Source organism: Cavia porcellus, unplaced genomic scaffold (assembly GCF_034190915.1).
Source record: "Cavia porcellus strain 051 isolate PalLab524CR breed Dunkin Hartley unplaced genomic scaffold, mCavPor4.1 scaffold_19, whole genome shotgun sequence".
NCBI classification, from domain to species: Eukaryota; Metazoa; Chordata; class Mammalia; order Rodentia; family Caviidae; genus Cavia; species Cavia porcellus.
In genome coordinates, this window is record NW_026947502.1 from 62,813,017 (window position 1) to 62,836,411 (window position 23,395).

The 23,395-nt window shown below is 35.3% G+C and overlaps 1 protein-coding gene across 1 annotated transcript; it reads right to left on the bottom strand.

Moving 5' to 3' along the window:
* On the bottom strand, positions 1-22,921 carry LOC100721959 (vomeronasal type-2 receptor 116-like). Its single transcript, XM_003463713.3, has 6 exons — positions 22,845-22,921; positions 16,668-16,956; positions 15,515-16,321; positions 4,432-4,659; positions 4,006-4,129; positions 1-923 (listed from the first exon to the last, which is right to left on the bottom strand). The coding sequence occupies exons 1-6, from the start codon at positions 22,919-22,921 to the stop codon at positions 1-3; spliced, it is 2,448 nt and encodes an 815-aa protein (XP_003463761.3).
* Between the last annotated feature and the right edge of the window lie 474 nt (positions 22,922-23,395).

Genomic DNA, 23,395 nt, shown 5'->3' on the forward strand with positions numbered 1-23,395 from the left:
TTAAAATGGATTCTTTCTCCCAGAATATCTTTGATTTCTAAACTCATGCAGGGAATTTCTCTCTGGTTTTAACAAAATAATGTAGCATTTTGGGAAAAATATACAGCCTAGAAGCCCTGAACTGGAAGCCAAGATGCAGAAGACCTCCATAGTTACCATCACCTTCCCCTTGCTGCTGTGGTACACGGGGAGGAAGGTGACCCACACACTGCAGAACACCAGCATGCTGAACGTCAGGAACTTGGCTTCATTGAAGGCGTCAGGCAGGTTCCTGGCCATGAAAGCCACTATGAAGCTGATTAGGGACAGGGACCCCAGGTATCCCAGGATAAAATAGAAGGCAGTGAGGGAGCCTTTATTACACACGATGATGATGTGGCCATGTTCAGAGTGTGCATTTGTGTCAACGAAAGGAGGACTTGTCCCCATCCAGACTCCACAGATAGTGAGTTGAATAAGCGTGCAGGTGGGGATGATGTAGTTCGGTGCTCCTGACACGAGCAACTGCCTCATCCTGCTACCTGGAACAGTGAACTTAAATGCCAGCATCACAGTAACGGTTTTGGCCAAGACAGTGGAAACAGACACAGTAAACACAACTCCAAACGTGGTCTGCTGCAGGATGCAGCTGATTGTGTTGGGACAGCCAATGAAGAGCAAGGAACAAAGGAAACAGAACATGAGGGAGATGAGCAGGGTGTAGCTGAGAGCCGGGTTGTTGGCCTTGACAATGGGAGTATCTTGGTGCTTCACAAAGAGTACAAGAACAGCTGCTGTGAGACTAGTGAGACTCAAGGCTGTGCCAGTCAGGGTCATACCCATGGAGTCTTCATAAGCCAGAAAAGTGACAGCTTTTGGAAGGCACTGATTTCTCTGAATGCTGGCATACTGATGATCTGGACACTTCATGCAGTTCTTCATATCTAGTAGAAATGCAAATTATCAAATCCATGTTAAGTATTCCTTTGTTGTTTGTTGCCCTCATGTGAAGTAGTTCACTGGATTTGTTAAGCCAATTATAAATATTTAAAGGCAGAAGTAAAACAAAGTTTCATGGGGAATCATTTTTAAGTAATATTACCTATCTTCATTATGGTGTAATGAAAGTATGTTTATGGTATTCACTCAATTATTTGTCATGTTCAAAATAATGTATTTTTGTTTTCACAAAATACTTTAAAAGAACTTCATCTAAACATAACCTCTTTAAATGATGGCTTGGGCATTTATGCAGTCATTGACTAACTGAAAAATCTAGATCATTACCTGTGTTCCAGAAAAAAAAGTTATGAGCACTAATATTTACTTTCTGGTAGAATAAGCCTTCCTTTGTAAAGAAATTTGTAGCTTTATTGTGGGGGAGTAGAGTGAGAAGTCAACAAGAAACTAAGACCTCCCTGTAAGTTGGTGCCATCCATAGGCTGACTGTGGGCTAGCCAGATAGATGTCAGTCCCTTGCAGAGAACAGGCAGGGAGACATGAAAACTAATATTCTCCCTTTCTCTCTAAGTGTCAAGCTGATCTGGAGAAACATAGGCTGTGATGATAGCTAATGTGATAAAATACAACTTAATGCTTGTCGTGTCTAATGTCTCACTGATTTTGCTGGTCAGAAGCTGATAACCTGATCATCTATACAGAGGATACCATATACAATGTGGCACATATAGGGGATCTGCTTCTGTAGGTGGTGGCCATTGTTAATTCTCTATTATTTTGTCTCAAAACCCTGTGTCATTCTCACTGTTTCATTTGGTTGAGTTTTATTCTGTTTTATCTTGCTTGATTTTGTTATACCTCATGGCATGTGCAGCTATTTCAAGGATAGCTAGATGTATCATTTTTTTTTAATCAGTACCAGGGATAGAACTCTTGACCACACACTTGCAAGGCAGGTGCTTATGCCGCTGAGCTAAATCCCCAGCCCCAATAGCTAGATATATTATGGTGGCCATTTTGGATTTATTATTTTTTTCTTTGAAGTCCTATATTGCATTCATTTTTCTGCTTTTACTGATGCTACTGTGTTTCTATTTGATGGATTGTACTATGTCTGAGTTAATGGACAGCTATTTTGAGGACAACAAGAGGCATTTGTTAACTGTTGTTGGTTTTCTATTGCCTTGCTTTGAAATTTTGTATCATTTACATTATCTTGGTCTGCTTAGCTTCATTCTCTTTTAGTTTGATTGTCTCTAAAATAAAATTTAAAAAGTAAAAGTTATCATTTTTAATCACAAGTCATTTGAAAATAATTATTTTCTTGCAAATTGAGTTTTGTTACTTCCTAGCTTATATTTTCTATGTCTTCAATATCATCTTCTTTTTATAGTCAGTAATATTTTCAAAATAAAAGTTTATGCCTTTTTGAATTGAAATATACACAATAAAAACAAGTACAAAATACAGAGGTGTCTTTAAATATAGTTTTTAACTTCAGTAAGCAAGATTTGATAAGTAATATAGTTAATTATCAACATTTTATGCCCTTCATTTTAATCTCCTCTATCAAGTGCATTTTGCTGAGGAGTAAATTTGTCAATGCAAAAGAAGAAGCAATTAATGTTGTAAGTACCATGTTCTCTGTGAACACAGAACACTTACATGTCCAATCAGGATAAGAACATATATCTAACTTAACTACATTGTGTGCTATATAGCCATTATCAGTACACTGCAAAATAAGTTTTTATAAATATGCTAAATATGGTATGAAATCCAAACAAATATCAACCTCAAAAAAAGAAGAAAATATTCCACAGAAAGGTGCTTCTTCTATGTCATTGTTTATTATCATAAATTCAGATATTTTCCATATTGCAATTATCATATTTAGAAATATTTCATAATAGTTGCCGTTACTGATTTTGTACTAGTTTTCAAATCTCATTGTCAGAGTCTCTGTGTATTTTTAAAAAACATTGAATCTCATTTTCAAAATGTGAAGTATTACACAACGTAGGAATGCCTTGTTTTGCTAACTTTGTTAAGTATAATAGAGATTTAACCCAATCTCAGTCTTCTGATACAGTTCAGATGGTACTGTGAAGGAGCTATAGCATTCTCCATCAAGCTGTGACGTCTTTATGAATTCTCCAAATCAATGTCCATGTGATTGATTTAGTTTTCGAGCAAAATTACATATTACATGACTTTATGAATATTCCTGTAGGAAATCAAGGAGTGCAGAGAAAAAGAGCTAATGGCTGATCTCATATCAAGCATGAGCACCTGCACTACGAAGTCAGATCTACTTTTTAAGCCAAAGACAACCTCTCAGTGCACAAGTTCTGTGTCAGACAAATCTAGGTAGTAACTAAGAAGATGCCTGATCCTTTTCTTGTACATCACCTAATTGCATTGTTTTTTTTTTTTTTTTTTTTTTTTTTTTTTTTTTTTTTCTTTTGGTTTTTTATCGGGACCGGGGATTGAACTCAGGACTGCCTGCTTGCAAGGCCGGCGCTTATGCCGCTGAGCTAAATCCCCAGCCCTCTTAATTGTATTTTTAAAACGTATTAGTGTGTTGGAGGCTAATCATCCTTGGTTACATTTCATGACGGTAAAGGAAATTAGAAAATGTAGGGTGGAGTAAAGAGGTTTCTTTAAGAATATAAAAGAAATCAAAGAAACCAAGTGCAGAGTTGCATGCTTGTAATGTTCCGTTTAAAAAGATATAGCAGGAGAGTCATAAATTTGAGGCTAGCTTGAACAACTTAAGGTGATGGAATCTCAAGAGAGAAAAATAAGGATTGCTAGACATGTAGCTCATTTGGCACACATCCCTGGGTACATACTGAGGAGAACAAAAGCTAAGAACAGAGAAAGGCAACAAAAATATCAAAGGAGACAAGATTTATTGTGCATGGGGCAATGGTATTAGGGACAGAAAATAAATCACTAACTAAAATAACAAAGGAATTAGTTTTTCCCATCTTCAAAAGTTTTATTCATCTTTGTGTGAATGAGTAGATGTAAAGGAGAGCTGCCCATAGGTCACACTCATACCTGTGTCATTGGTTATCTCATTCTCTGGACAAGGTGTACAATCAAAGCAGCAGGCAGCCTTTCCCTCCTGAGGACTTTTCCGAAATCCAGGATTGCAACTATCACTGCATACTGAGTGGGGTGTCTGGGGAAGTCAGATACAATTTGGTAACATTTTAGCCTTTCTTTTAATCTTTCATAAATAGATTGTGAATAACTTCTAACTTAACATATATTTAATATCAAATATATATGATAATATGAATGGTTTCCTTTCGCATTCATCAGAGTAGTAGTTAAATAAGAGCATTCTCTCCATTAAAAGGGATATAAGTGTTCATTTTTGACCATTTTATGATGAGTACAAAGGCATTACGTAGTTAGCTTTTAGGTGTTTACATTTATGTTTATATTTACTGAAATGCATTGTGATTGATTTTCACATACCTCTGTATGTCCTGTAGCCCATTGTATCATCTCCTGAAATAGAGACAATTGTTGCCCATGTATAGCATAAGGGGAAAATTCTCCTACTTTCACCTTCAATCTGAGGCCTTCTGGAAAATTCCAAAAGTTGAGAATGTCATACTTTACATCCAATTTTATCTTCTTATCCAAACTCACATGGTGCCCAGCAGGATTGGTAAATTGGATGCTCCTCAGAAAGGGGTGCAGCTGAAAGAGACACATCATAAAACAATAAAGTGGATATCACAGAGGAAACTGGGATACCCAGTGGTAAAGTTTATCAGTGTCTTTCCTCCTGATTTCCTGTTGGAAGTCTGGTACAGAAAGCCAATGAAGTAGAACAAATAAAACCTATGGTGCACTGAAGTGTCACAAGGTTTCTAAACTGTCAGTCATTTTCAAGAGAAAATATTGCATCCAAAATCATCTAAACAGACACTGGACATTAATGTTACATAAATTCCAATTCAGTGAAGTAGTATATAGTAAAAGCTATAATGTAAAGCATCAAATAACACAAACATAAGCTAATAAGAATAATAATACATTTCTCAATAATAACTGTGAAGTAAAATTCTTTCAAACTTATATTTTTCCAATGGTTCCCAAGTTTCCTGTCTTTAAATAAGAGTTTCAGGAGCAAATACAGTTTAACACTTAAACTTGGAAATGTTTTGAATGCATGCACTACAGAGCTTAGACCAGTTAGATGTATAAATATTTTCCCTCTATTTTCTATAAAATCTTCAAGGGGAAGACTTACTTTTTCCTTATAAAACCAGGAACTTGGGCTATTTTTATGTAGTCTTTGCCAGTGGTTCCTTTCTTTGATGCCAATATTTAAATATGACATCAAAAATCAAACTGGGTATAATTCCATTACAACTGGCTAGAAAAACTAACAAGTCACTGGTATGTGGAAATGTGTTTAAATATGACATCAAAAATCAAACTGGGTATAATTCCATCACAACTGGCTAGAAAAACTAACAAGTCACATGTGGACGCACTGGTATGTGGAAATGTGTTGTGGGCTGACAGAGGCTCAACTATGGAAAGACAACATGAAAGAGGAATCCCCTCCCTTTTTCCAGCATCAGGGGCCATCCCTCAGTGAGGGTGAGCTGGCACTGCCATAACCTGATAAAATCAGACTACAAAGAGAGCCACCAATCCAAAAGGGAAGATGATGAGATCCATGTTGACAACTGGTCCACTGTGGTTACTGCATTTCTAGGCAGCTGTCTTTCATGGCTCATGTTTTTGATCTCCATCTTCCCCAGGAGAAATAGTCAAGCAGATGGATATTTGCAGAACAAGATGCAAAGAAATCAAGAGTCAGAAAACAGTTGCCAGGTTGAGAACAGTCAGCCCTGAAACAAATGTGTAGACACATTTAATGGCCCTAAAATAGACTGCAAGAGAGACCTATGTCAGTGATATAAGAGATTCGGATCAGCTGTGCATATTGTTATACAAAAGGAGGCAAACACCTCTAATTGTACACCCATATACCTGCACACTTTGCACCAGTACAAAATCCTGTGTGTTTCTGCTATTCTATTACAGTACAAGATGCTTCTTGTAATGGAAATCCCAACAAAAGAGATGCTATGTTTTTCAATCCCTGGAAACCACTGAATCTGAGAAATGATAGTGATTCTTTGTGAAATTCAGGCAGAGTTTGGCTCCAGTGGATAGCCAGAGAAGAGCAGCAAAACCACAAAATATTGTGCAGTGTGTTTACCCAGAACAGAACAGAACAGAACAGAACAGAACAGAACAGAACAGAAAGAACAAATATAATCAAATGCAGGAATTTTCAAAGTCATAATACAATATAGATTGAGGAGTCATTTGTAGAAACTTGTGGAAGACTGGGATTTGACCAGCAACATTCTACCCCTGTTGACACCCTTGGAGATATCCATTCATAGAACAGAAGCAAAAGGCTTTAGCTAGTCAGCCATGTTCACAGAAGCATAAGCAGAGCCAAGAAAGCATTTAGTGGAGAGAATGTGAGAAGTAGGCTCCCAAGACAATTCAGAACCTCAGGCTCTTCACACAGTGGCAGAAAAGAGAGCAAATTGTATGAACACGCAAGACCCAAAAATACATTGAAGTTCCTGGACCCTTCAACAGAGGACAGAAACTCAGCCACCAACAGATTTAACAAACAAAAATTTCCTCATTTTTGAATGTAGGGGAATTGTGACTGCAGAAATTGAGGCCTAGAAGACTCTAAAGTTTATTGAAGTGTGAGTATGTTTTGGTTTTTATTCCCCTCTGTTCAACAAATTCATAGCAAAAAAAGTTTTTAAATGTGAGCAAACAGCTGAAGTTATAGACACATGTAGAACTCCAATTTATTCAAGATCACAAAGCAAATTCCTAATGCTATATCATAAAATTCACAGAAATTCATCAAAGTAGTATATAGGAAAGCTGTAATGTAAAACATCAAATAACATAAAGGTTAGCTAATAAGAATAATAATACATTTTCTCAATAATAACCTTAAAGTCCAAATGAGTTTGGTGTGAATTAGTTCAAGCATTAAAGAAAACACTTTCCAGGGAAGATTAGTAGATCTTCCAATGCCATCTTTAAAAATCGATGGAGAAACAAATATTTTACATGAGATAGAGATTCTAAAAATTTAGGAACAGAAAACTAATATTGTAGAAAATACAAGAATCCTAGTCAGTGATAAGCAAGCATCAGCAAGAGTCATGAAGGATATAATGCATCAAATGACAGAGTAGTTTTAAAAAAGGAAAGCTAAAAGGAATCAGCATTGGAAAAATAATAGAATGAGAAAATTTAGTAAAAGTCATGCATTCATATCTCTTAAGGGAAATATTCTTCAATCCCTAGTCAAAAAACAGAGGCTGGTATATTAGACATAAAAATAATCATTATCTATTACTTATATAGAAGGGATATATCTTATCCACAAAATAATCTCCCCCTAAAAAACAAACAAGAAATGAGTGTAGACAAAACTGAAAAAAAATGTAATAGAAGCCTACAAGTACAAGGTATAGCTCTCCTAAACTGAGACTAAGTTGACATAAAAATTGCTCAGAAGATACTAAGTTCAATTATTACTGGTAAAAGGAACACGTAAAAAGGAGGAGAAAACATCTGTAGAAGTATATACACCAAACACTTGGATACTTTACTTTGTGAAACAAATTCTACTGGGCATCAAAAATTCCAACAATAAAATGAGTTGAATTCAGCAATTGAAGAAAATGGACTTGACAGGTACCCACAGAGTGTTTAATGCAACAACAGAACCCATACTTTTTGCAGCAGGACAAATACATTTTTCTGACATAAATCACATCTTAGGCTATAAAGAATAATTGAGAAATATGAAATAATTGAAAAAAAACCTATGTATGTTATCAAAACATTCAGCACTGAAACTAGACATCATTGGCTAAGAATTTATTGAAAATCACTCAAGCAACTGGAGATTACTACTCGTAATCAATGGCTCACTGAATTAACAATGGAGGAAGTTGAAAATTTCTAAAATATCTGGGAAAATGTCAGAATGGTGAGCCGCCAGGTAAACCACATGCATCCCACCCACAAGCAACCATAGGAGGCCCTTGCTTTCTTTGGTAAGCCATCACACACCAGAAGATTCAGACAAACACACCCTTTTGTGCCTGGTATCTTTGCAGGAGCCCCAGTGTGGACACACAGGCTGAGAGAAGCAGCCTCGACATCAAGCACCCCTGGCTATTGAGGAAGGGCCAGTGAAGCTGCACAGACTTGCAGAAATCTGCTGCATGTCTTGCTACCTTCTTGTAAAGGAGTTCAGAGGAATACAAGTGCCTGTGCCATTCACCTACACTACATAGTCCTGTGAAAAGTGCCCAAGACACCACAACCAACTTGTTGGGAGGAACCCAGGAGAATGTCAAGATGAAGGTACAAAAGGTAATATTAGATCTCTAGCCAATACAGACTAAGTCTGGAGATACACTCATGGAAAAAATGGAAATGACACACCTGAAACTTATGAGAGGATAATAAATGAACTAAATAAACAAGTTCATGTGACAGTAAAAGTAAACAGAAAGAGTATCTCAAGTAAAAGAAGAAATGAAAAACATAATGAAAGACTTGCTCAGCATATCTTTTCCATATGTAAAAAGGAGCAGAGGAAAATGGTAAAAACCTAAATGAACAATATAGAAAGCAATTACCGTGCTGTGGTTTACCTGGCAGCATGTCTCTATTACCACTGGTTATCAACAGGAAGCATCCTATTTATTGTCAGCAGCCAGCAGGCAGGTGTTGATCTAGGGCTTTCTCTGTCTGTGCTGGCTGCCTGCAGGAAGCATCCTCCTGGTGGCAAGGGCCAGCAGTTAGATGTGAATCTGCTGCCTCTCTATACCCATACTGACTGCCCACCGGAAGCAGTCTTCTGGTGGCAGTGGCCAGAAGGTGGAGGTGGATCTGTTGGCTCTCTCTGTTCATGCTGGCTACCTGCAGGATGCAGCCTCTTAGTGGCATGAACATCAGGTGTATGTCTCTGCATCTGTTTCTTAAAGTTGGTGTGGTCTTCCTGTGTTGTTTACCTTGCTTCTAACCTCTTCCTCATCTATTTCTCAATATCCCCTCTAACCCCTCCTAAATTTTCTTCCCTGATGGTAAAATTGCTATATTGAAGGCTTACTGACTGGATAGACTTTTCTGATTTCATTTAGACTTTGGCATATAACCACAAATCCTGTTCAAATGGTTAAAGGAGGTAAATTATTTTTTACTTCAGTTTGTTAATTTGTAGACTCCATTTGATGCTGTTGTTATTGTAGACTGTTCAACTTTATCCGAAGTGACATAATCAGCAGTTACCTAACCGGTAGTTTTTCCTGTTGTACCAAGACTGAGAATGAATAAGGGTCCTAGAAAATACTGTGGGCCAGTAACAAAGACCTAGGAGCTGGGCCAAGCAGGCAGGAACTTCTCATCAAGGCAGTAACATCTCACCCCCCAATAGATTGAGAGGTAGAATCTTAGAATTGTCGCAATAATCAAAAGTCAGCTACACGGGAAGACACATATGAGAGGTATTCATTTCCTAAGATTTTAAATAGCATCAATAAAACTACTCATCATGAGCAATTCACAAGCATTTACCCAGGACTTAAAGTAAATATAAAAAGAAAATGAGAAGACACTTAAACAAGGTGCAACTGCAGGCATGCAGGTCAGTATAGTCAAATTGAAAGGGGTGATGATGTGAAACAAATTGCAAGCCAGTCACCTAGCTTCTCCTAAACAGCAACTAGAAATAATCAAGTGATTGAATGAGGCTTTAGGAAAAATCAAATAATAAACAATTTTTCAAATAAATTCAAAGTTGATAACCATAATGAAAGACATACTTAGTGATTTTAAAGCATATACACATTTAATAAATAGTATAGGACCATACAAAAATGATAGAAACTTTAAATGCCACACATAAGAAAGAAAGGGAATCCATAAAAAAGACTAAAATACATATGTAGGAGTTTGAAAATTCCATTGAAATTGTATATAGCAGAATGAACTAATACAAAGATAGAATCTTAGGTAAAGAAAACAGATCTAGGTTAGTGATCATGAAAAAAAGGTTTACTAAAAATAGTGAGGGACCATGAGAAGTCAATACAACAAATGCTAGATGATGCTAAGAAGAAGAACATAAAGTCAATATGGGTCAATAAAAAAGCAAAAGATATCACAAATTATGCAAAAAATTCTGTTCACAGATGTCACAGCAGAAATTTTCTTGAGCAGGAAAAAATGACGTATAGATAAGTTGCATGATTTATGTCACTGGCTCCAAGCCTCATGCAATTATGCACTTGTGATTGGCTCATTGTCTAGCACTTGGATTGGTGGTGTGAGTGCTACACCAGCCTAAGGGTGGAGCCAGGATATGATGTAATGGCAGGATGAAAGTGTGTCTCTCCCTCTCTTGTCAGTTTCAGCCTTGCAGTTTGTGGCCGTCATGGACTGTGGCCCTGCCATGCCCCATTTTCTTGGAGCCAATTGAGTATGGACTGAAAGTTCCAAAAACTGTAATAAATAAAGCTTTCCTCCCTCCATTTTGGGTATCAGGTGTTTTGCCTCAGCAACAAGTAAAAAGGGACTAAGACAATAAGTGAGGCAAATAGAATTCCAATTAGCCATTATCAAAAATAACTAAAGGAAGGCATATATTAGTGAATATTTAAGAAAAGTGGCAAAAAACAATAGTGTCAAAATGTATAAGGAAAACCATTAAATAAAAGCCCATCAGGATCATAGAAGACTACTCAACACAAACCTGCAATGGATATGTGGAGTAAAGTATGTCAACCCCTAAAAGAAAACAATGTCTGACCCATATGGATAAACCCCACAAAATGTTCTTTCAAAGTTGATGGTAAAATATAATACTTACATGAAAAATAACAGTGGAAGTAATTCACGAATACCAACACTCCAAAATGTTTACAAGGATGTTGAAAGACGAGCTAACAAGGATTAATGCTCAGTCAACCCCAGAAAAATAAATTCAACAGGCAAAGTAAACAATTAGACAGTGGGGGACAAGGGGAGCCAACAACTAGAAAATCATATAACAAAAATAAATCAAAACATATGAGTTATGGCTATAAATATTAGTGGTCTCTGTTCACCAACCAAAACAAACCAACTGTCAGAATAGATGGAGAATCAAGATCCAGCAATATTCTGCATAAAGAAAACATATTTACCCAAAGAAGAAATTCATACACTGAAAACAATGCTCCAAGTGACAGGAACACAGAAAAAAGCAGAGATAGCTATTCTATTTGCACATGAACTGAGCTCCAATATAAATCTGAAAAAGAGATGAAGTTCAGTGCATCCTTAGAAAGGGGACAACACAAGAAGAAGATATTACAATCACAAATATATATGCACCAAAAACCAGTGCACCCAACTATATTAAACAAATTTTAACACACATGAAAAATCAAATAAGCACTGCTATAATTGTATTGGTGAATCCAATACCCTAATTGGATGATAAAAATAACAACTAGACACATTTTTAAAAATGATACATTAGAAATAAATCAAACTTTTGAAACAGTGAAATTAGTAGATGTCCACAGAATGTTTCCACAACATCATGTACACATTCTTCTTGGTCACACATGGGACCACATACCAATTCATGGATCATGTGTAAATAGTTGTAAAGGAATTGAAATTACCCCATGTAAGGTAACTGAATGTATTTTGATAAAATTAAAAATCAATGCAATAGATAGCACAAGAATGTCATAAACACATGGAAATTAAAGAACATTCTCCCAAGCAACCAATGGGCCATGGATTAATTAAATAAGAAATTAAATAGTTTCTGTAATGAAATTATAATCCAGTAGCATATACTAGAACTTATGGGACACAAAGAACATGCACAGTGGACAATACCCATATCAGGAATACATATACATACAATACCCATATCAGGAATACTTCAAGCTTCTAGAAAGAAGTAAGCCAGTTCCAAAATTTATATAAAGGAGGAAATTGTGGAGATGAGAACATCAATTAATGCTATGGGATAAGAAAACTACAAAGAATCAATGAAACGAAGAATTCATTCTTTGAAAAATTAAGTAAATAGAGAAATTCTTAGCCAAATATATTTTTTAAAAGGATAAAAATCACTCAGATCCATCCAAGTATTAATTAAATCGGTGAAATCATGACAGATTGTATAAAAATCCAGAAGGTCATCTGCAACTACTTTGAGAATTTGGGTTTTCTAAATAGAAAGTGCAAAACAAATGAACAGATTTCCAGATACATATGAATTACCAAAATGGAAACAAGCAAATATATAAGTTTGCAATAAACCAATGAGTCAATGAAATTGAAGACATAATAAAAAACCTACCAAAAAATTGCCAAAGTCCTAACAAATTTACTGTTGAATACTACAAAAAATTTAAATAAGACTTGATACTGCTACTACTTAACTCTAATGAAATAGAAAGGAAAACAAAACTCCAAAATTTATTCATGAAAGAGAGCAATACCCTGATAACAATACCACAGAAATACTTATTAAAACAAAACTACAAATCAATATCCCTAATGAAAATGCATATAAAACCTTTAAAATACTGGCACAGAATACAGCAAATGAATAAGAAGTTTATACACCATCACCAAGATGTATTCATCCTAGGGTTGCAGGACTGGTTCAACATATGAAAATTAACAAATATAACACACCATATGAATAGAGAAAAGGACAAAAATGCATGATCATCTCAATAGAGGTAAAAATGCATTCCACAAAATCCAGCACCTGTTAAATATTTTAAAAATACAGAAGACTGGAATATATTGCATTTATCTCAACTTGATAAAAGTTATGTATGAAAAACCAACAGTCAATGTCATATTAAATGGCCAAAAACTGGAAGATTTCACTTTAAATTCAAGAAAAATGCACACTCTCACTACTCTTAGCATTACAGATCTTGGAACTTTAGCAAAATCAAATGTACAAGAGAAATAAATAAAAATATTAAGGATGGTAAAGGAAGATGCTAAATTGCCAATATTTGCACATTAGATAGTATTCTATATAGAAGATGCAAAAAAAAGTTTAACAAAAATTCTTCTATATTTAAAACCAAATTCAGTAGTGAAGCTCTGAACAAAGTCAACACAGAAAAATCAATAGTCATACTGCACACTAATAACAAACTCAGTGAGAGAGAACTTTCAAAGCACTACAAAAAAATGAAATAGTGGGGCTCAGCCTAACAAATGAAGTAAAAGAGCTCTACAGTGAAAACTGCACTATCCTAAAAAAATGAGTTCAAAGAGAATATTAGAAAATGCAAGGATTTGCTCTTGCATAAGAACTATCATACTGCCAAAATTGTTATTCAGATTTAATGGAATCCCATTCTAAACGTCAATATCCTATCTTATAAAGTTATAGAAAACAGTCCTGCTATTTATTTTCTACAAAATGCATAAAAACAAGGGGAATTCTGTACAACAAACTCAAAGTGGGGCATATCAAAATCCCTGTTGTAAAATTATACTAAAGAATTCCTATAGTGTAAACAGCATGACAATGGGAATAAACAAAGCAGAGGATCAATGGAAAAGATTAGAAAAGATTACAAGTCACAGAACCAACTCCAGTACTTATTTTTCAACAAAATTGCCTAAAAATTCACTAGAAAAAGACTAATAAATTGTGCTGGAAAAACTGACTTTGGACATGTCAAAGACTAACACCTATTACAGCCATATATTTTACCATCCAGTGAAATTGAAGTGGACCAAAAATCTAAATGTTAAAGAGAATCAGTAAATGTACTGGAAGGCAGACTATGTAGAACACTTCTAGATATTGGTTTAGGTGAGCATCTTACAAGAAGTAAGTTGACTTCCAAAGAAATACAACAAAGAACATACCACTCGGATCTCACATTATTAAAAAGCTTTTTCAGAACAAGAAAAATTATCCAAAGAGTGATGAGGTAGACCACAGCTTAGGAAAAAAAATTTTGCCGTGTGTTCTGCATACAAAGGACTACTATCTAGAAACTCTTAAAAACTCAGAAAAATCAGATTTCTCAAATTTAAAGATCCAGTCAAAAAAATGAGCATCTGAAATAAATAAACACTCTCATATGAAGAAGCAGAAATGGTAAATATTCAATCGTTGATTATTCAAAAAATGCAAATTGAATTAATACTGAAGTTGCAATTCATTCCAGAAAGAATAGTAGTTATCAAGAAATCAATGAATAACAAATGGCTGGTGAGGAAATGTGGAGAAAGGAAACAGTCACTACTTGTGACAGTGTATACTTGTGCAACCATAGAGGAAATCAGTGGAGAGATTCCTCAAAAAACTAGAACTAGAAGTTCCATTTGACCAACTTATTCTTCTTCTTGGTATCTTCCTGAAAGATTTAAAGGCATCATATCACAGTGATATGTGCACATCAATTTTTATAGTGAAAAAATTTTAAAAGTTAAATCTTGGAAACAACCCAAATGTCTATCAACTGATGAATGAACAAATACCATTTGTTTTTATACACTGTAGTAATATACTCTCATAAAGAATGATAAGCTTGAGATTTCTAGGTAAATTAATATATCTTGAGACAACAGTCTCAAATGAAATAAATGGAGCACATATGTGTAAATACTGCATTTTTAACTTATAATACATAGTGTCAAATAGAAAGTATACAAATGAGCAAGGAAACAGGAGAGGCAGATAGTGGGAAAAATGAAGGGAAAAGAAAAAATGAGAAAATATGGAAAGAATGAAATGAAACTTTCATAAAGAAGGAGAGGTCAGGGGTTAAATGGAGAGTAGAAGGAGAAATAATAGAACTGATCTATATTATGTAGAGGTACAAGCTCCCTATGATGAAGGCATTCAATGTTTATTTAAAATGTACCAATAAAATTAATTAATAAAAACTAATTCATAGAATCAAACCACAATTCTGGCACAATGTAAAAGAAAAAATGATTTATATACACACAATAAAAGTACTTAGCCACAAAGATTCTAAATTTGAGTTATTTGTAACTAAACAGATAAATCTTAAAACTCTAATCCTAGATTAAATAAATTAGACACAGAATGTTACATATTAAATGGTTTATGTAATATAAGAGACCAAAAATCTAAGGAATAAAAAGAGCAAAAGAGAGTTAGTCATAAAAAGTGAGGCAGACTCTGTGAACATAGGAGAAACACCTGGGAATGAAAGAAGGAAGATCAGAAGGTGAAGGGGAGTGATAATGCTCAAGACGTAAAACATGGATGAATCAGTTTAAAAGATGACTATAACTTTTGTGTGTCAGAAACCCATAGTAATGAGAAAAAATACAGTGAAACTACTGGAGAATCCCTTGGTTTTGAAAAAGGGCTCTAAAATATTTGGAATACAATTAGAGTGCTTAAGAAAGGACTTAGATAACAATGCTCACCATCCAGTGGAAGACAGATTACCTGCCAGGGGGAGAATGTCCTCCTTTCCCCACTTCCTGTATTCTGCATTTGAACTTGTTGTAGAGTCATCTCATGGAGGGCGTGGGCCACAGCGTACACAGCGTTGTATATGTTGTAACTCACATCACTCATAGCAGGGTCAAAACGATTTGCAGGCAACTGTGCCAAAGAGGCATTTGGTGTACAGTTCTTCAATGAACAATCAGACTCTGATATCAAGCAATTGAAATTCCAGTACCAAAATTGATAAAGGAAAATATCTTCTGGGTACATGGAGAGATTCACTGTCTGAACAAAGTGTTTGAAACCAGAAATTTCCTCATGGTGATTGGAAAAAATGATTGTCCCATGGAATGAGTCAAGCAAGAACTTTTTCCCAGTCAAATCTGCATGCCATTGCGAGTTTGTTACCCAGACCCTCCATGTCACTAAATGGAGACTTATGCTATAGTTTATATCATTTAAACTGTCAGCATCATAGTAAATGATAACCACATTTACAGCAGAGGATTCTCCCACCAGCAATTCATGTTGTTCGGTATGTGTCATGTATGATACAGGATCAACTGGGATCATTTTCACAAATGCCATGCAGACTCTGTTCCTGTCCATTTCTTTTGTCACATCTGCCAGGAAACGAAGTCCTTTTGGACCTTCTGTAATGGCCACTCCCACCCAAATCCAGCTGAAATGAAGCATTAAGGACACCATGCCTTGGGCCAGAGCTGTCTCCTCTGAAGCCATTTGATACAGAGAAGAGAACTGGTCACTTTCACTCAGGATAGGATCAAAAGAGCCGAAGGTCAGCTACAATGAAAATTGGAACTGATGTGAACAGAATTTAAACAAACCAGAATCATGAGTATAAATGGTAATAAAAAAAGGAGATATTTTCCTGCCCATTTTTTAACTGATCTCACTTCCTCAGAGCTTTAAGCTTTGAATAACTGATTAGACTATGACATTGTGGAAATATCTTTCTTTTCACTTCCCTTCTTCTTACTATAGATGAAGAAAGTTAGGATACCACATAAATTCCTATGTCCTTACTCTTTGAAACTGACAGGTAAAAATAGTCTTTCCTTTTTGCATTTGGAAGGAACCTGAGTCAGGCAACAAACACACCCAGATTCTTCTCATCCATACCCCTCACCTGAGGAAACTTGTAGAGTTCCAGCAGTGGTCCAGATTGAGCAGCTGTTGCCATGGACGTTCCTGTTAGTAATGCTAGAGACTTGCTTTCTCTCCCACACATGTAGTTAGGGATCCTATCCTGTCCTGTCTGCACAATGAGGATATTCTGCACTATATTCCCATGACTGTGCAGTGAGTTATGAGATTCATAGCCCAGAGTTATGTTGGGTAAAAGATGAGGATTCCTGTTGATCTCTTCAATGGCAAAAATGAAAGCAAGAACATTTTGATAACTTTTTAGTATAGGCCTGCATAGAAAGCACAGAGATGCTTATGGAAACGACATGACTCTTGATTGTCCTCAAACCCAGTGCAGTACTCACTTATGTACAGAATTGCTTGTGCTCCACCTTCAAATTTGTACATTAAAACACTAAACCTGGACATGGTGTGTGTAGAAGGTTGGATTTTTGAAGGTAAGTAGTAATAGATGGTTAGGTAAGTCAAAAGGGTGTCTTATGAATGGGACTAAAGTCTACTGAAAACAACAAAAGTTTCATCCTTTTTTTATGTGACAGCATGTTGACTTGACCACCATTAATAAACTAGAATGCATATAGTCTCTTAATCCTCATAACATCTGAAATTTTAGCATAAATGATCATTATTTTGAACGTGCAATTCACAATACATTTATGTGCAGAAAGCTAAGTTTAAGCAATATTTGAAATCAAGAGAAACATTGCAATTTAAATCTGTTCTTGTGAAAGAGCTGGCTCACGTATTTTATTTCATTTAATATGTAAAGCTAACTACACAAATTAGATCATGGAGGCTTGACTCAATTCTTTCTGCATAGAAGAATGGGTCCCAGTTTCCAATGGAATTGGAAGAATGAAAAAGAGATCATATTTATGAGGGGTTTCGTAAATATTCTCTTGTATAACCAGTTAGAATTAATGCACATATTACTTTAAAATTAGATCATTAATTCTTTAAATGTTATACATATGAAGTGTAAAAACCCACAAAGAAGAAGGAGGAGGAGCAAAAGGAGGAGGAGAAGGAGCAGGAGGATGAGAAGAAGTAGAAGAAAGAAGATTTGGAGAAGCCTCTGAATCCAAAGGAAAGACTTGGAACAGCCAGAACAATATGGCATCCAGGAGTAGCTTCTGTTGTAGCAGAAGCCTGGAAATTAAGATGCCTAAGCCTCTGTCCTGTGAAAGTTAACGTATCTGCCACCATCAAAATTCGGGAAGCTCACACTCATTTCAGAGCCCTAACAGAGATGGAATATCAGAAAAGAAAACACGCTTATGAGAAGAACAAAAGAGAGACTTGAATGAAAAAGCTTAAGACACTAAGAAGCAACAAACTGAATGGTTTTAAATTTCTCACTTTTTAAGTACAGGGGTTGGCCTAGGGCTGTCACATGAGTTAGATGACCAAGATATTGTATGTCATATTAATTGAGGAGGAGTTTCACTAAATCACTGAGATTCCTCTTCTCAAATCTGTAATTATCATGCCTCAGACTTTGTGAGTGTTGGGATTTCAGGCATGCATCACTATGTTTGGCTTTATCATTCTTTCTAATTTTACATAAATGCATAGTACCAAGTCAAAAATTACCTTTATGGTGGTGCTTGTTCTATACAGCATAATTTCGTATGGCCTACTTCTTGTGGTCTAAGGCCAATCAGAAGTTCTTACTAGATATCTAATTTTAGCTGTAGGATCTCCTTGTATGATTTTGAATCATCTTTTATGTTGAGGCTTGCTTAATAACTCATTTCAGCGTCACATCTTGATAATGAGTGTTTAAGAATTACTTTTGCCATTTTTTTATTCTCATATTCCAAAGAGAAGCCAGGATCTTTTACCTACAAGATAAGTGTTCTACCACAGAATACATTCCAAGCACTGAACATGTACTCTTTCACTGAGAGAGCACGATTGCCCATGGAAGTGGACAGAGAAGGCTGTGCAAGGACATGGGAAAGTGAACTGTAAATGGGACTGGGAGCATCCTTGGACCGTTTGATTCTGCCATAGCAACTGAGAGAAACAGCGCACTCAACTGCTACACCATCAAAAAAGTTTCAGACTGAACCTTCATCAGAAGAATGATAATCTTCTTAATAAATGATCCAGGGAATGTTGGCTTTCCACATTCCAAGGATAAAAAATTAGAGTCATATCTATCACTGTGCTAAACTATTGTCAAAATGAATCAAATATCTAATTATTAAAACAGAAATGATAAATTCTGCTGAATGAAAGAATAGGTAGTGTTCTGGAATATGTGCAAGCAAAGACTTTATGAACAAAAACCCTGATAACACAGGAACTTGTCACAAAGAATCAGCAATTGGAATCTCATTTTATTAAAATGCTTTTTAATGGTAAAATGAATCATCAGTAGAATGAAGAGATAGCCTATTCTGGGAAAAATCTTGTGCCAGCTATGCATCATGGGAAAGACTAATGTATGGTACACACAAAGAACTAAAAAAAGATACGGCTCCTAGAAATTTAGAGACCCAATCCAAAAATGGGCATCTGAAATGAATACAAACTTTTCAGATGAAGAAATAGAAATGATAATAAGTACATATAACAATGTTCAATATCATTGCTCAGTGAAAGAAGCAAATTAAATCCATCTAGTGATTCCATTTCATCCCAGAAAGAATGACAATTATTAAGAAATAAACCAATTAGAACCCTTGGTGGACTGTCTTTCCCTTTAATGTTCACAATGTATACTGTACATTTTTTATCTTAGTTACACTTTTTTCACTAGAGTGACGTAACTACATTTATACACGTGATTCTGAAAGTGCTCTAAAAGAAGTAAACAATGGGATATGGGGCAGGAGAAAATGAAGGAAAAAGATTTACACACTTATATACATACTTATATGTATGTAAATATGTACAAAATAGATAACTATACTATTCATCACTGTTCATCAAAAAGAACAGTTGTGTTTTCCTTGCCTGATTGATCATTTTTTCTTACCCAAATCTTGTAATCTGAACAAATACTTTCAAGATTACAATATGGAATATATTAACTAGTATTAATTTTTATTTATTTTGTCATGAAATACTGTTTCATATAATCCTTTTTTGTTTGTTTATTTTTTAAATTTAAAAATATGCTGATGAGTATTTTGGAGGAAAAGGAATCCTTTTCCACTGTTGGTGGTAGTGCAGATTGTTGCAACCACTGTGGAAATCAATATGGAGATTACTCAAAAACAACAACTAGAGGTGTCATTCACCTCATATATTCCCCTTATTTGTATCCGCCTGAAAGGATAAAAAATATTATACCACAATGACATATGCACATTCATGTGTATAGCAGCACAGTTTGTAATATCTGGATCTTAGAAACAACCCAAATGTCAATCAACTGATGAATGGATAAAGAAAAAGTGGTCTTTTTACAATACAGTACTATTCAGCCATACAGAAAGGTAAACAAGACATTTCTAGGTGAATAGATCCAAATATTGAGATCATATTTATAAGTGAAACATATAAAACATGCAAAAATACTGCACTCTTTCTCCAGTGTGACAAACCAAATGTGAAAATAACGACCAGAATGTGTGTTAATATTAAGAAATAGATAGGATATGATCAATTGGGAAGGGGAACTAGGTGTAGGGAGGGAAAATGAGGGAAGGGAAAAGAAAAAATGAGGAAAATGAAAAATTGAGCCAAATGTTTTCTAAATGGGAATATGAAGAATTGAAGGGAGCATAAAAAATGGAGGAAAACCCAGAGATAGTTCATGTACAAGTGCCAAGTCTGTATAATCAATATGACCCTTTGTATTTTTAGAGTACCAATGAGTAAACAATTTTGAAAAATAAAAGTGAATTGTGCAAATCAAATATGTTAAGTTAGAGGTTTGTTTTAAGAGGAGAGTGAAAGAGAAAGTGAGACAGAGACAGAAAGAGAGACAGAGAGAGATAGAGAGAGAGAGAGAGAGAGAGAGAGGGGGGGGGGGGGAGGGAGAAAAAAAGAGAGAACTACAGAGAGAAAGAACTATCAAGCTTGCACATTTCACACTTGGCAAGGGAAAAAACAGGAGAAGCACAAGTAGGTAAAAAATCCTTCCTGAACATGACATGGAGGTCATGGTGAATAAGTAAAACTGCACACGGAATCCAACAATTCCGCAGCTTCAGTTAACTCACCATGGGATGCTGCTTCGTGATGAAGTTTGAAATTTTAGCAAAATGCTATGATACATAAAACAAATGCAAACTCAGGAAAAAAAAGTGCATATATACTTTGTGTCAATATGGCCTTCAAAATTTCTGGCAATACAAATTAGTTGAAAGCTAGAACAGAAACTGTATGAAAGTTGAGATTTTAAAATGTAAATCATAGTTAGTTCAGAGAGCTAACAAAGAATAGAAAGCATAAAAAAGATTCACCTATCTTTGGGAGTCAATAAGACATGACTTAGATTGCAGGCTTGTGGTGGCTGTTTCCTTAAAACTGAAAAATTTAAAGATGACCCACCTATAGTTATAGTAGCCTGCTGTTTACCAACACAACTCCAGGCATCACTGCTATGGAAGACAAACATGGTAATTGGCTAAGAAACATGGATGATTGTATAGTGCTCTGTGTTTCAACATTTCGTAGTACAATGTGATGAATTAATAAACCATTTTAAGGTCTATGATAGTAAATTCTCTCAGCCTCTAAACAAAAATATCTGTGTAGAAATTGTGTGTTAACTCTAATTAATCACATACTGGCAAATGACATACAATTGATTACTTAATAATCACAAATTATCTTACCTTGAAAGCAAAGAAAACCAATTATCTTAAGTTTGAAACGATTTTTGAAATCCACATGAGTTCTTAATAATAACTACAACCTAAAATGTCCAAAACTGATCCTTTCATCAGTCAGAAACATTCTGATAGAATGACACTTTAGATAATATGATGTATTTCTAATTCAGTTTTGTAAATCACACACATGCACACATTGTAATTTAAAACATTATATAGATATTTAGTTTCTTTCTGAAGAGGGTCTGTGATAATACACAATATAAATGCTTTAAAATATCAACAAATTTGAACTCAGGAAGTCATTTTATTTGTTTGAATTCACTGACTTTAATTAGAGAGCATATATTTATATACTAAAATCCTGTCTGCAACAAGTAGGTATCTCTTGTACTCCTACTTATGGAAACATGGAAGTAGAACCCATTAGAGAATACATATATCCATATTTTAGTGAGAGTAAAATTCTTAAACTGAAAAGTTGTAATTTGATGTACACAGAAAAATTATCAGTATGGTATTGTATTTTTGTTTGTTTGTTTTGATACTATGGATCGAACTCACAATCTTGCACTTGCCAAGCAGGCACTTACACCATTGAGCCAAATCCCCAGCTTATCAAGATAATATTGATACAAATAGGAATATACATTGCTATCTAAAATTACGTTAAGCCAACACAGGGAAATAATAACACTATTATTGTAATGTACTGATATGTATGTGGAGATACACAGGATGTTGTGAAAATTACCTTAAAACTATTGTACCCATTATAGTTACATACAGTGAGCAGCATCCATCTTTAAAAATATTATATTTATGTTTGAAACAAAGTGTTACTACAAAGAGGCGTATATTTATGTATATACAAGTTTTCATAGAGTTGTTTTCCTTTTCCTTCTGAAGTCAGGAGTGCTATAAGCATTTCCATGAGCATCTAAAGATGTTTTCCTAGTGGCTAAGTCAGTCTGGGCAAAAAGACTTCCTGGAATACCAAGGATATTTTTCTCAGGTATTTATAGGAGTATAGTATCTGCTTCTGGAAAAGCCAGCCTGCTATGGCAGAGCTGTTCTCTGAGCTGGGGGAGGAGTGGCAGCAGTGGACCAGAGAGAGGAAGAGTAGACAGCCGCTTCTCTCCTCTCCTCTCCTCTGAACTCTCCCTCCAGAACATTTGGAATTGCCTTGAACTTGGACATCACTTGATAACAACCAGTTCTTCATTCTCTACTCTTTCTATAGGTTACCTAGCCACATTGTGCTTCCTCTAGCTGGAATCCTCTCAGGACAGTGTAGCCAAAATCCTTCAATAGCCCACTGCTGGACCTTGTAAATATGTTTGTCAGTAACTGCCATGCCTTACTTCGCTTGGCCTGTGAACTCATTACCTGTGCAGAATTCAGAGTCGACATAGATCACCTTCCCAATGCAAAGCCCCATTGTGTGGCCCCTATGCTAAAGCAATGCCATGGTTAGACAAAATTCTTCTTTCCATTTTCAAAATATAATTTTAGCACATTTCATTGGCTTGAGAGCACATTTACCTTTCCTAATCCCATTAAAGAACCCGCGGTTTATGTGCTAGCTAAGAAACAATAATCAGCACCGAACATCAATATCAAAGTTTATATGTTAAACAAATGACAATATCACACATATTTTGGACAATTATGGAGCAATAAGCATCCCAGTTGTAGTGCACATATCTGTATAGGTTTAAACTCACATTTCATTTGAAGATACTGATGTGGTCATTGCTTGTGTCCTATACATTGCTGCCAATCTATGCAAATATATAGGTACTAGTAACCTATCTAAGAACTAAAGTTTAATCACAATAAAAGACATGAGATAAATATAGAAATCAGTATCATAAAGATACTATAAACAAACACTCTGTAAACTCTAATTCCA